This window comes from Salvelinus fontinalis, chromosome 16, assembly GCF_029448725.1.
Source record: "Salvelinus fontinalis isolate EN_2023a chromosome 16, ASM2944872v1, whole genome shotgun sequence".
NCBI lineage: Eukaryota > Metazoa > Chordata > Actinopteri > Salmoniformes > Salmonidae > Salvelinus > Salvelinus fontinalis.
Window position 1 is genome coordinate 36595778 of NC_074680.1, and position 13788 is coordinate 36609565.

The following is a 13788-nucleotide window of genomic DNA, read 5'->3' on the forward strand; positions in this document are numbered from 1 at the left end:
TTTTGGTTACTACATGATTCCATATGTGTTATTTCATAGTTTTGATGTCCTCACTATTATTCTACAATGTAAATATTTTTCAAAATAAAGAAAAACCCTTGAATGAGTAGGTGTGTCCAAACTTTTGACTGGTACTGTAGTTCCTGACCAACATCATTCCATTACAAAAATACATATATCATTCTTGGCTGCACTTGATGCTTAAACACATTGTCAATTATAAAACAGTTTCCCTCAACTCGAGTCGAAGTTGATGTAAATACAGAATTGCCCAAATGGTAGAGTAAATCTGCATTTAATGTAACTTGGCTGTGTACAGTAACAGAGGTCTGTGTGTGTGTGTGTGTGTGTGTGTGTGTGTGTGTGTGTGTGTGTGTGCGTGCGTGCGTGCGTGCGTGTGTACGTGTGTTTGCATACATGCGTGTGTGTGTGGAGAGAGCCATTTAAAGCACTCACTAGATGGATACAATCACAATAAGTGATGTCCACTAATATAAGTAGGACATACTTCTGCTATGATGTCATGGGGTAGAAACTGTCAATTACTAACCGAGAGAGGAGGATGTTACAGTTCTGGGCTCTGCGACCGTCGATGACTGACAGCTCCTTGACCTTCTTGGAGGTCACTGTGTCATCTTCAGACTCTTTCTGGATGGAGAACATTTGGGAGGGAGGGAAGAGTTGGAACATGAACAGTAATACTCAGTGGATAACATCCAACAGCTGAACTTCACGTTGCGTTCATATAAACACACAGTATTATATCATTTATCATACTTAGGCACTTTTGGATGAAGGCTCGCGTGCAGAACACAACAATGTCTTGTTGCACTACTGTATATGACCTTAAATGACACACTAACAGAGCCAGAGTTTGACTGCGTTACTGTTTAATAAACACACAATTGTATATCATTCATCACACTTAAGCACTTTTGGATGCAGTATTTGCTGAACGCAGCAAAAGCTTGTGACTACATGACCTTAATAATACTCTCTCTGGGAGAAAGAGCCACACCCAGTACACCAGGGTTGTATTCATTAGAGCACACTCAGCAAAATGTTTTGCAACGGAAAACAAAAATGAGTTTTTTTTAATGATACAAGTCCATGTAATCCCTCCCTGTTTCAGTCAGTTCTCATTTTGTTCCTAATGAATACGGTCCATGAATAACAGTGCCCCAAGGCTGTTTGGTGGAGGGCTGTGGCTGACTCACACCTGCATTCATTTTAGCTGTTGAACACGGCAATAGGAACAAGTATTTTTATTAAGGCTTCTTCCATTTCCCCATCTGCTGTCTCATATTATCTCCATAAAAAACTATGGTGCATAGTAACCGGTCAGCAACAGGCAAATAGACACCAGATAGTGACACACACACACACAACAATACTTGACACAATACCCATATGCATGCACCATCAACCTTAACAAATGCCCAGGATGCACAGGAGACACACAGTATGAACATAAAATAGAAAATTGTTCCTCTGACTGGGTCAGCATATGAAACTGCCAAATGGAGGACAGCTGGGAAACAGGCTGTGTGAAATGGTGTGTTTGGCGAATAAGTGCTTGTTTTTATTTGGGGGGGCTTCACTCAAAGAATACAGGAGAGATTTGTTTTTGGAAAACGGATATCTGGCACTTTTTATAGTTGCAAGACTCCAGCTGCTTGCAGAATTGATTGCGTGCCACAAAACCAATTTGGCTAATTATGCACAGAAACATCTTGAAATGGTAACCAATAAAACTGAAATAGTTCATTCAAACAACGTGGTGGTGTGTTAAGAAGTATATTCCAAAAAGACTTGACTGAAAGAATGAATCCACAGAAACACAGAGGCTACAGGAAGACATGGCTTTCACAAGTATTTCACCTACGGACACAGACACACACACACACACACACCCACCAATCCCCATGCAGACATAAAGAGGACAGAGTCGAGTGAGAGAGAGAGAGCGAGAGAGAGAGCAGCGTACGATGAAGGACTATAGAGAGCATTAAGACAGACACGTTGCAGAGGAAGAGCAGGGTAAACGTCACATAGAAAGGTCAGAGGTCACTCACCTTATTGTTCAATGTTAAGAAGTCCTAAACAGGAGGGTGGGCAGGAAGCAAGGAAGATGCAGCATTCATTATTATTAATTACAAGATGCAGTAGGCTATGTATGGTGAATTACAGCAAAAAGGGCCAGCTCAGCAGATCAGTGACGCATTTGTTTGTGAGGACAAGCAGAATCCTGAGTAGCAGAGTGAGTCAGAGATGCAAATAACTGTGTGCAGACACATCATGAAGAGCATGGCTTAAAACTCATAAAGTCCTTATACGACAAAAGGAATTCCATGCAACATTATTTGTACCATTAAGGGCAGTTAGTAATGGAAATAGGGCCCTAGTCTAACCTTTATAATCACAGTCTTATTAGGTTGGTTATGGGAAAAGCTATCTGGATGATTTCAATTGAACACCATAGACAATGTGGACATATAGAGGCTTAGTGAAATATGCCACGCTTCTCATGAAGCACTAGTAAACTATCTAATGACCACGTTATCAGCATGGCTACTTCCTGTTGTAAACATTCCTGTTCTGTCTGGTTCCCTGTAACACTCACAAGGTAGATGACTAATTTGAACAGACCTAAAAAAGATAGCCTGGTCCCAGATCTGTTTGTGCTGTCTTGCCAATCCTTATGGTCATTGTCATTCTAGGAGTTGGCAAGACAGCACAAACCGATCTGAGACCAGGCTATAAACAAAGCACTGTAATGGCCTGATATCCTTCTGAGCCAGTTCCAGACAAAGTGTTGAGAAGTGCTGCTGGAAGCATTCAGTTATGGAGTGCAATGGCATGCATGTGTTTATCACTAGTAAGCAGTGTTTGTTGGAACAGCATGGTCGGTGGCCTTGGAAACGCTCCGAATAGTTTTATGCAAATTGTTAAGAAGTGACTTGGGGTCTTGTGTCCTGTCCTTAAGGGTGAATTGCTATGTACTGAAATGCCATTTCCCTACAGTAATACTTTGGTATTTAGGTGTTAAACTGTACCTGCTGTCTCTGGTATGCAGAGAAGGTCTTCTCGATATCCTCAAGGTCCAGGATTTTGAAAACATTTATGTCATCGACGTCCGTCCACACAGTGCCCTCCAGCTTATTCTGCAACAAAACAAAACAGCCCCCTTTCATAACTAAGAGTGTAAAAGCTTATTCAACTAGAACACAGGCCATACACCCCTGAAACTTTAGAGGTTACAACAACAACATAAAAACACACCCAGGGCTTGTTTGCTATATTGATTTCATGCCATTGTGCAAACAATGCAAGAGATAAAGCATTGGGCCATCCTTATCCTTCATTCCCCCTGGCCACTCTGAGGTGTAGCTACAAAAACACTTGTTTCTGTCTGCCTCAGCAGCACAACAATCACTATCTCTGTTATAGACAGAGACCCACAAAACACCTAATTTACAGGCTATGTCCCAAATGGCACCCTATTCCCTATTAAGTGCATTCATTTTGACCAGAGTCCATAGGGCTCTGGTCAAAAGTAGTGCACTTTATATGGAATAGGGTACCTGACTAAGCAGCACTCACTGACCTCAGCCAGTTTAGCCCAGTTGAATGACTTGAGTGGGTTGGAAGGCTGGGGGATATTCTTCTTCTTCAGACCAGGTCCCATTGGCGCTCCAGGGGGAGGAGGGAGACCGAAGGGAGCCATGCCCGGAGGAGGTGGGGGTCCACCGGGTGGAGGGGGTGGAGGGGGTGGCGGTGGAGGCATGCCCTGAGTGAGTGGTAGAGGGGCTGGGATCATGCCAGCCTGCATGGGAGGGGGTGCTGTGGGACCTCCAGGGGCCCCAGGTATGAATGGAGGACCACCAGGAACACTTGGATTTGGCCTCTGAAAATGATGGGAGACATTGGGATGTACAATCGATTAACACTGGATGTACTACAATATTTTCTATGTTCCATTAAAGAAATCCTAGAAACTCTCTGTTCTAACTACAATAGTTCCAATCAACATATATTGACTTGGAAGAACATCACAAGGCAATGTTGTTGTGTGGATGTTCATGTCTAACTGTGCTCTAACCAAACATCCTGTGTATCCGCTCCCAAACTGAACTGAGCTAAGGGGAAAACCATGCGGTTTGGACAGTGAAGGACGCTGGCTAGCTAGTTTTGCAAGCTATTTACCAAGGACAGCAACCACTGCAGTCATCTGGAGGACTATTCAAAATGTGTTATTATTTTGGTCTTTGCACAGTTGAATTATTTAGGCCATGTGTTGTTTACATCAATTCAGCTTTTAGCTGTGAATGTGTTTGTTTGATGTTTGAAGAGAACCACAATACAAATATGTTTTTAACGTTTTCTCCTCAAAGGTTTTCGTTGCATTGTACATTTACATTTACATTTAAGTCATTTAGCAGACGCTCTTATCCAGAGCGACTTACAAATTGGTGCATTCACCTAATGACATCCAGTGGAACAGCCACTTTACAATAGTGCATCTAAATCTTTTAAGGGGGAGGGGGGGCAGAAGGATTGCTTTATCCTATCCTAGGTATTCCTTGAAGAGGTGGGGTTTCAGGTGTCTCCGGAAGGTGGTGATTGACTCCGCTGTCCTGGCGTCGTGAGGGAGTTTGTTCCACCATTGGGGTGCCAGAGCAGCGAACAGTTTTGACTGGGCTGAGCGGGAACTGTACTTCCTCAGTGGTAGGGAGGCGAGCAGGCCAGAGGTGGATGAACGCAGTGCCCTTGTTTGGGTGTAGGGCCTGATCAGAGCCTGAAGGTACTGAGGTGCCGTTCCCCTCACAGCTCCGTAGGCAAGCACCATGGTCTTGTAGCGGATGCGAGCTTCAACTGGAAGCCAGTGGAGAGAGCGGAGGAGCGGGGTGACGTGAGAGAACTTGGGAAGGTTGAACACCAGACGGGCTGCGGCGTTCTGGATGAGTTGTAGGGGTTTGATGGCACAGGCAGGGAGCCCAGCCAACAGCGAGTTGCAGTAATCCAGACGGGAGATGACAAGTGCCTGGATTAGGACCTGCGCCGCTTCCTGTGTGAGGCAGGGTCGTACTCTGCGGATGTTGTAGAGCATGAACCTACAGGAACGGGCCACCGCCTTGATGTTAGTTGAGAACGACAGGGTGTTGTCCAGGATCACGCCAAGGTTCTTAGCGCTCTGGGAGGAGGACACAATGGAGTTGTCAACCGTGATGGCGAGATCATGGAACGGGCAGTCCTTCCCCGGGAGGAAGAGCAGCTCCGTCTTGCCGAGGTTCAGCTTGAGGTGGTGATCCGTCATCCACACTGATATGTCTGCCAGACATGCAGAGATGCGATTCGCCACCTGGTCATCAGAAGGGGGAAAGGAGAAGATTAGTTGTGTGTCGTCTGCATAGCAATGATAGGAGAGACCATGTGAGGTTATGACAGAGCCAAGTGACTTGGTGTATAGCGAGAATAGGAGAGGGCCTAGAACAGAGCCCTGGGGGACACCAGTGGTGAGAGCGCGTGGTGAGGAGACAGATTCTCGCCACGCCACCTGGTAGGAGCGACCTGTCAGGTAGGACGCAATCCAAGCGTGGGCCGCGCCGGAGATGCCCAACTCGGAGAGGGTGGAGAGGAGGATCTGATGGTTCACAGTATCGAAGGCAGCCGATAGGTCTAGAAGGATGAGAGCAGAGGAAAGAGAGTTAGCTTTAGCAGTGCGGAGCGCCTCCGTGATACAGAGAAGAGCAGTCTCAGTTGAGTGACTAGTCTTGAAACCTGACTGATTTGGATCAAGAAGGTCATTCTGAGAGAGATAGCAGGAGAGCTGGCCAAGGACGGCACGTTCAAGAGTTTTGGAGAGAAAAGAAAGAAGGGATACTGGTCTGTAGTTGTTGACATCGGAGGGATCGAGTGTAGGTTTTTTCAGAAGGGGTGCAACTCTCGCTCTCTTGAAGACGGAAGGGACGTAGCCAGCGGTCAGGGATGAGTTGATGAGCGAGGTGAGGTAAGGGAGAAGGTCTCCGGAAATGGTCTGGAGAAGAGAGGAGGGGATAGGGTCAAGCGGGCAGGTTGTTGGGCGGCCGGCCGTCACAAGACGCGAGATTTCATCTGGAGAGAGAGGAGAGAAAGAGGTCAAAGCACAGGGTAGGGCAGTGTGAGCAGAACCAGCGGTGTCGTTTGACTTAGCAAACGAGGATCGGATGTCGTCGACCTTCTTTTCAAAATGGTTGACGAAGTCGTCTGCAGAGAGGGAGGAGGGGGGGGGGAGGGGGAGGAGGATTCAGGAGGGAGGAGAAGGTGGCAAAGAGCTTCCTAGGGTTAGAGGCAGATGCTTGGAATTTAGAGTGGTAGAAAGTGGCTTTAGCAGCAGAGACAGAAGAGGAAAATGTAGAGAGGAGGGAGTGAAAGGATGCCAGGTCCGCAGGGAGGCGAGTTTTCCTCCATTTCCGCTCGGCTGCCCGGAGCCCTGTTCTGTGAGCTCGCAATGAGTCGTCGAGCCACGGAGCGGGAGGGGAGGACCGAGCCGGCCTGGAGGATAGGGGACATAGAGAGTCAAAGGATGCAGAAAGGGAGGAGAGGAGGGTTGAGGAGGCAGAATCAGGAGATAGGTTGGAGAAGGTTTGGGCAGAGGGAAGAGATGATAGGATGGAAGAGGAGAGAGTAGCGGGGGAGAGAGAGCGAAGGTTGGGACGGCGCGATACCATCCGAGTAGGGGCAGTGTGGGAAGTGTTGGATGAGAGCGAGAGGGAAAAGGATACAAGGTAGTGGTCGGAGACTTGGAGGGGAGTTGCAATGAGGTTAGTGGAAGAACAGCATCTAGTAAAGATGAGGTCAAGCGTATTGCCTGCCTTGTGAGTAGGGGGGGAAGGTGAGAGGGTGAGGTCAAAAGAGGAGAGGAGTGGAAAGAAGGAGGCGGAGAGGAATGAGTCAAAGGTAGACATGGGGAGGTTAAAGTCACCCAGAACTGTGAGAGGTGAGCCGTCCTCAGGAAAGGAGCTTATCAAGGCATCAAGCTCATTGATGAACTCTCCAAGGGAACCTGGAGGGCGATAAATGATAAGGATGTTAAGCTTGAAAGGGCTGGTAACTGTGACAGCATGGAATTCAAAGGAGGCTATAGACAGATGGGTAAGGGGAGAAAGAGAGAATGACCACTTGGGAGAGATGAGGATCCCGGTGCCACCACCCCGCTGACCAGAAGCTCTCGGGGTGTGCGAGAACACGTGGGCAGACGAAGAGAGAGCAGTAGGAGTAGCAGTGTTATCTGTGGTGAGCCATGTTTCCGTCAGTGCCAAGAAGTCGAGGGACTGGAGGGACGCATAGGCTGAGATGAGCTCTGCCTTGTTGGCCGCGGATCGGCAGTTCCAGAGGCTACCGGAGACCTGGAACTCCACGTGGGTCGTGCGGGCTGGGACCACCAGGTTAGGGTGGGCGCGGCCACGCGGTGTGAGGCGTTTGTATGGTCTGTGCAGAGAGGAGAGAACAGGGATAGACAGACACATATTTGACAGGCTACAGAAGAGGCTACGCTAAAGCAAAGGAGATTAGAATGACAAGTGGGCTACACGTCTCGAATGTTCAGAAAGTTAAGCTTACGTAGCAAAAAATCAATAAAATTAAAAATCTTATTGACTAAAATGATATAGTACTGCTGGCTGGTGAAGTAGCCTGGCTAGCAGTAGCTGCGTTGTTGAAAGTGAAGCTGGCTAGGTGACCTCGACAGTTTCTCTAAGTTTCTCTAAACTACACAATTATCATGGATACAAGGACAGCAAAGACAACTAGCTAACACTACGCTAATCAAGTCGTTCCGTTGTAATGTAAGTTTCTACAGTGCTGCTATTCGGTAGAAGTTGGCTAGCTAGCAGTGTTAGCTAGCAGTGTTGGCTAGGTAGGAGGACGGCAGCGCGGCAGGCGAAACTAGCTGGCTAGCTAACCGATAATTACTCAAAGTTACACAATTATCTTAGATACAAAGCTAGCAAAGAAAACTATGTAGCTAGCTAACACTACACAAAACAAGTCGTTCCGTTGTATTGTAATCGTTTCTACAATGCTCTTCGGTGGCAAGCTGGCTAGCTAGCAGTGTTGGCTACGTTGCGTTAATTTCGAACGAAAATAGCTCGCTAGCGAACCTCAATAACGACGCAATTATGTTTGATAAAAGACGGCTATGTGGCTAGCTAAGATCAAACAAATCAAACCGTTGTACTGTAATGAAAATGAAAATCAGACCGTTGTACTATAATGAAATGTAATGAAAAGTTATACTACTATTCGGTAGACGGTGGACGTTTGCTAGCTGCTGGGCAGATAGCAGTGGACAACGAGACGACGAAATACGATAATTACGCAGTTATCTTTGATACACAGACGGCTATGTAGCTAGTTAAGAAGAAACTGCTAAGGTTGGACAAATTAAATCGTTGTACTATAATGAGATGTAATGAAAAGTTATAAAAGTTATAAAAGTTATACTACCTGCAGAGCGAATGCAAATGCGACCGCTCGCCCCAGACCGGATGTTACTTATTGTATCCACATTTGTGGTTGTATTTGAGTTTTTAAATTGTCAAATAAATCCGAAGGAAGACATTAGCCTGGTCCCAAATCTGTTGTGCTGTATAGCCAACTCCTATGGTTGTTGTTTAGCATGACAATGTCAATAGGAGTTCGCAAGATAGTATAAACAGATCTGGGAACAGACTACGAGGACAGAGGCCATGTTTGACGTTCAACTGTGCCATAACCATAACATTGTGCATTTATTCCTGATTGGAAAAGCTAAAGGGAGAAGGAGGATGTAAAGATGTGATTGTGTAATGTAAAATTACAATGCAATTTCTAATGCTATTGAATTTTCCATGGAATCTTGGAAGATTAGCCCTATTGTGAGCTAAACAAGCAAACAAACAAACGTACAGTGCTGAGGTCATGCAGCTGGGCGGAGAGGTCGGCCACTTGCTGCTTGACCTGTTTGTGCTCGCTGGACTCTTTCTCCAGCTTCTCCTTCATCTTATTCAGCGTCTGCATCATGTCCTCCTTCTCCTGGGTCTTGGCGTCACACTCGCGTTCCTTCTTGTCAAACTTCTGTTGCAGCTCATGGTGCTCTGAGAAACCAGATCAGACGAGATCAAACCAGATCAGATCAAACCAGATCATACCAGACCATACCAGATCAGATCAGACCAGATCAGATCAGATCAGACCAGATCAGATCAGACCAGATCAGTCAGCAGTATGATGATACACAGTGCAGAAGGTTCTGCCTTCAGATAGTTCCATCGCTAATAGAAACCAGAGATCATTAGTGTTCGTACCTTTTCTCATTTTCTCCGCCTGTTCTTTCCACTGTTTGACTTCATTCTCGTTGACCAGCCTGAGCAGTACAATACAGGAGGTTAGGCTCGGTATCTGAGGTATTAAGACATCACAACACCACTGCACAATCCCACTAGGCATTACATCCCACTGAGGTTAGGCATAGGCTCAGTTATAAAAACAGATTCATTAGACAAGTCATTGGTGATCAGAGTTAACAACAGGGAACCTGAAAGCTTCTTCTAAACCTACCCAGAGACAGTCTGACTTTATACCCAGAGACAGTCAGACTTTATACCCAGAGACAGTCAGACTTTATACCCAGAGACAGTCAGACTTTATACCCAGAGTCTGATTGAGATTTGCAAGAAGCAGCTGCGGGGGGTTGACTGATGTTTCTGTCTATGTGTGTTTGGAAATGTACATCTCACTGACTTCATAATCCAAAAAACAATTCAAAGCACTTTCATTATGGATTATGAGTTCGGGATTATATTTCCAAAAACAAATTGTGAAAATCCCTGTAAAATCCACAAAATGACTTGCTGATTTGTGGCAAGTATTAAGGGATCAGGGTATTCATGCTAGACCAGCAGATAGTATTGAAAAGGATTGTAAAATGAAGGAGATCATGGGAAATATAGATACATAGAAATGTTGATTAACATTTAGCATTTGTGATGTACAGTACCTTGATCAAGATTGATTATGATTATGGCCACTGTATTAAGCCTAGGATAAGATGAACTCATGAGTAAATATACAGTACAGATTTTTGTCTTGATCCCCATATTTGGGTTTAAAGCCATTTCTAGAACGAAGCATGTTAAATAACACATGGAGATTTACGATGATGACAGTCGGTGCTCTGCCGTGCGAGCTGGGGAGGACGTCAAACTGACTCAGACATGTCAAAACATTTATCCCCCTCTCGTTCCTCTCCTCTCACTCACATTCGCACCACGTTCTTCACGTTGAAGTTCTCCAGCGGGGTGACGTCAGGGTCGTGACCTTTGTCGTTCTGAAGGACGATCTGCTGGACGATGCGGTCCAGGAGGAGCCAGTACTGCACCGTGTTCCCACTACGCTTGTCTGAGAGAAAAGAGGAGAGCACTTTATTAATACACAAAATGGAAATTTGATTGCACCAGCCAATGCATATGCAACAATGAACATCTAGGGCCGGGTTCCTGAACACAAACTAAGTCTAGTCCTGGAGTAAAAAGCATGTTCAATGGAGATTGTCCATTGAGAGTGCTTCTTAGTCCAGTACTAGGCTAAATCCATGTCCGGGAAACAGTACCATACACATAGCAACACATTAGGGGATAGTCTAAGTGGAGAGATCAGTCTGAAGTCAGCTCCCTCAGGCCAACATACCCACAGCTAATGCAATGTGGAGGAACAACATTACCGCTATAATGTAGAAAGTTCTTATCGACAGATAGAACACCTTCTAGATAGAAATACCTCACATGGGCGGAATTCCAACAATCATTTCCAGATATTTAGAACTACCTAGAGAGGACATCATTTTAACTGCCGTCCTAAAAAGGCACTAAAAACACAGATTTATTACCACTTCGGATGCCTAGGAGAAAAAAAACAGTCCAGTTCTCAAATATTTTAAAATGAGGAGAGGCCTGTAGACTCTTGGTGAACTCAAACAACTTTAGAGAAAAGGCGAACGGCAGGCAGGCAGCACTTACAAGGCATAAGGAGACAGTGCTGTAAGACAGATATAAAGTGCGGGTGTGCATCTGTGTGGCTCATCTTCTTCTTTATGAGTTCAAACACTTGCGTGGCACTTTTTGTGTCAATGTGCACCTGCAACAACAACAACAATGTGATATTAGAACTAGTGAACAGAGAAGTGACCATTGTAAACTACATGTACTGTACAGGTCAATCGTTACTCACAGTGTCAAAGCGTTTTGCCAACGACAGTTCATCCTCGTTTCTCAGCATCTCAAAGAAGTCCAAATGCCTAGAAGACAACAAACACCTCATGATCAGACACAATCTACTGCAGTTGGGTATGACAGTGTGGTCTAGAGCTGAAATGTAGTATACCAGTCTTGACTTCACTCACCTGTCTAACGTTGAGTTGTCGTGGGACCTCAGTTTATCGATGACTGGCTGGATGCCCAACATAAGGAACTCGTACCTCAGGTGAATTCTGAACTCAAAGCTTGACTGCGGAGTACAGTACACATAGCAGTTAGACTCTCTGAAGACAACCAACACGACTATAAGAGGGTAAAAGACTTAGAGAGGAAAAGGAGCACTCACCTCCCCTGCTCCCTGACTGAGCACTGCATTGATGAAGGACATGATGGCTGTTTTCAGGTTGACCTCGTCCCTGTAGCGCCCCGTACTCCTGTCCAGGTCATTCAGCAGAGTCTAAGACAGGAGAAAAGGACAGAAAGAAGGAATAAGCATCAGTAAAGACATTGTTACTCTTGGTGTATGGACATGAGAAAAACTTTGCTGTGGTCGTAAACACAAAACTATTTAGAGTAACGCCTGAAAGTTCAATATGTTGAGTGATTGAGACCATGAAACACAACTCTGGGTCAGTCTTAACACAGGGTTAAGGAAAGCCTTGGGGTAACACATTACAGTGTGAAAATCCCAAGTGAACGCTTGGCTACAGTGGTGTCTATGTGGTATAGGAGTCTGTCCCTCCACCTGGAAGCGAGTCCTCTCGCAGGCAAACTTCTGGTAGTGCAGCATGGCCTCCAGGATCTTCCTGTGGCCTCCTGGCACCAGACACACAGCGCCCATGATCTCCAGCACCGCCACCTTGGTCTTGACGTTCTCAGTGGCCAGGCTCTGGGCGATGATGTTGATGCTCTCTGTGTGGGAGAGCACGTGGGAGCGCCCCTGGGAGTTGTTCATCAGGGCCTTGATGCAGCCGATCAGCGACGTGTGGATCTGGGACTCGGTGGTGTCGTAGTCCATGCTCTTCAGGAAGTTCAGGATGCATGTTAGGCCGTCCAGGTCGATGAACCGCGTCACAAACCTTTAAAGGAAGAGGAGGTTAAAAAGGTCAGAGACAGAGGCGGCATCGAAATGGCACCCTATTTCCTATGTAGTATACTATTTTTGACCAGAGCCGTATAGGCCCTGGTCAAATGTAGTGCACTACGTAGAGAATACGGTGCAATTTTGAATGCACCCAGAAACAGATAACGTTTACTATAAATCCCATTCTGTTCCTGAACAATACACAATCAGTGCCTACTACTCTCCTCTTTTACTTTGACGAGAAACTAATTTCATAGTTGACTGGGTTTTATTAGAAAATGAGGGAGATGGCAATATCAAACAAGCTATATACATTAGTGAAACTGCTGGGAGGGGGGGCTTGACAGGTGTATGGGTGTGTGTGTGTGCATCTGTTCGTATGCGTGTTCAATATAAGCCAGTAGAATTGAACAGTGGCAAAATAAACATCTTTAGCCAGCAGTCAAGCACCATTTAGCACAATAACACAGGATGGAGGAAGACAGATAAAGCTCATTGGTGATAGACTACTACGGGTTAAAGGTCAAAGGTGAGAAGGGCAGTGTTGACCTAACCTCTGGAGGACCTTAAGAAGAAGATGTATTACGCCACGTGTGTCGGGCTAGTCTACTAAGTGTGGGCTACAGGGCTGTAATATCATATTAATGCAGTGGTGTTTGGACTGGAGAGGGAAGTGACAGCAGATGAGCTGGGGCTGTTGAATGGCTCTCAACACAAAGTCTAGCCTACTGATGAATCATATTATATCACTCTAATGACAATAATTGGACTCTGGGAGACTCTGAGCACAGTGAATTAAGCTATCCTCCTTTGTGCAAATAGCAGACTCACTAAGGCACTCTCTGCATTGTTGGGAAGGGCCCGTAAGTACGCATTTCACTGTTAGTCTACACCTGTTGTTTACGAAGCATGTGACAAATAACATTTGATTTGTCATCCTCTATTATGACTTATAGAAAATAGAATATGAGTTTATCATAATTAATGACTCAAAAAAGAAAAGGAAACTCTATATCATGTGATCTACATGGATATTATTACAATAGGTCCATCTCACAAGCAAGGCTATCCAGTGCAGTAACTTCGCACTGCAATTCTTTAGTATTCTGCCTTTGGTTTCACAAACACATAGTGTACATAGCGCAAATCATAACTGAATGCATGCATATGAGAACAAGTATGCATGAAAAGGAGCATGAGTGTGTCAGTGTAACTGGTATACCTCATTGGTTGAGTCCTTAGAGCGGTCTTCAAGCTCTCTATGGTCTTGTTCCTCTCTTCCTCATCCTCCTTTTCCAGCGCAATAAGAGTCTTCCTCTGTTGATGAAAACTTGTTAGACGAGAAGACTCAATGACAATGTACTCACTTATCAAACTCAAAGGATGTCCTGCAAGGCTCTGTTCTAGGACCATTACGGTTCTCTCTTTGTT

General features: G+C 45.5%; 1 protein-coding gene across 3 annotated transcripts in view; it reads right to left on the reverse strand.

Moving 5' to 3' along the window:
* daam1a (dishevelled associated activator of morphogenesis 1a) overlaps positions 1-13788 on the reverse strand; it is a 112183-nt gene that overhangs the window by 55121 nt on the left and 43274 nt on the right. For 2 of the 3 annotated variants that reach the window (XM_055865259.1, XM_055865260.1), the window contains 13 exons: positions 13580-13674; positions 12019-12352; positions 11620-11730; positions 11420-11523; positions 11248-11314; positions 11037-11154; positions 10281-10419; positions 9327-9385; positions 8929-9116; positions 3608-3907; positions 3057-3164; positions 2076-2099; positions 551-648 (listed from right to left, as the gene is read on the reverse strand). In XM_055865259.1, the coding sequence (XP_055721234.1) occupies positions 551-648; positions 2076-2099; positions 3057-3164; positions 3608-3907; positions 8929-9116; positions 9327-9385; positions 10281-10419; positions 11037-11154; positions 11248-11314; positions 11420-11523; positions 11620-11730; positions 12019-12352; positions 13580-13674 (1745 nt within the window). The remainder of the gene's footprint in view (positions 1-550; positions 649-2075; positions 2100-3056; positions 3165-3607; positions 3908-8928; positions 9117-9326; positions 9386-10280; positions 10420-11036; positions 11155-11247; positions 11315-11419; positions 11524-11619; positions 11731-12018; positions 12353-13579; positions 13675-13788) is intronic. The other variant, XM_055865261.1, reaches the window with a different exon arrangement.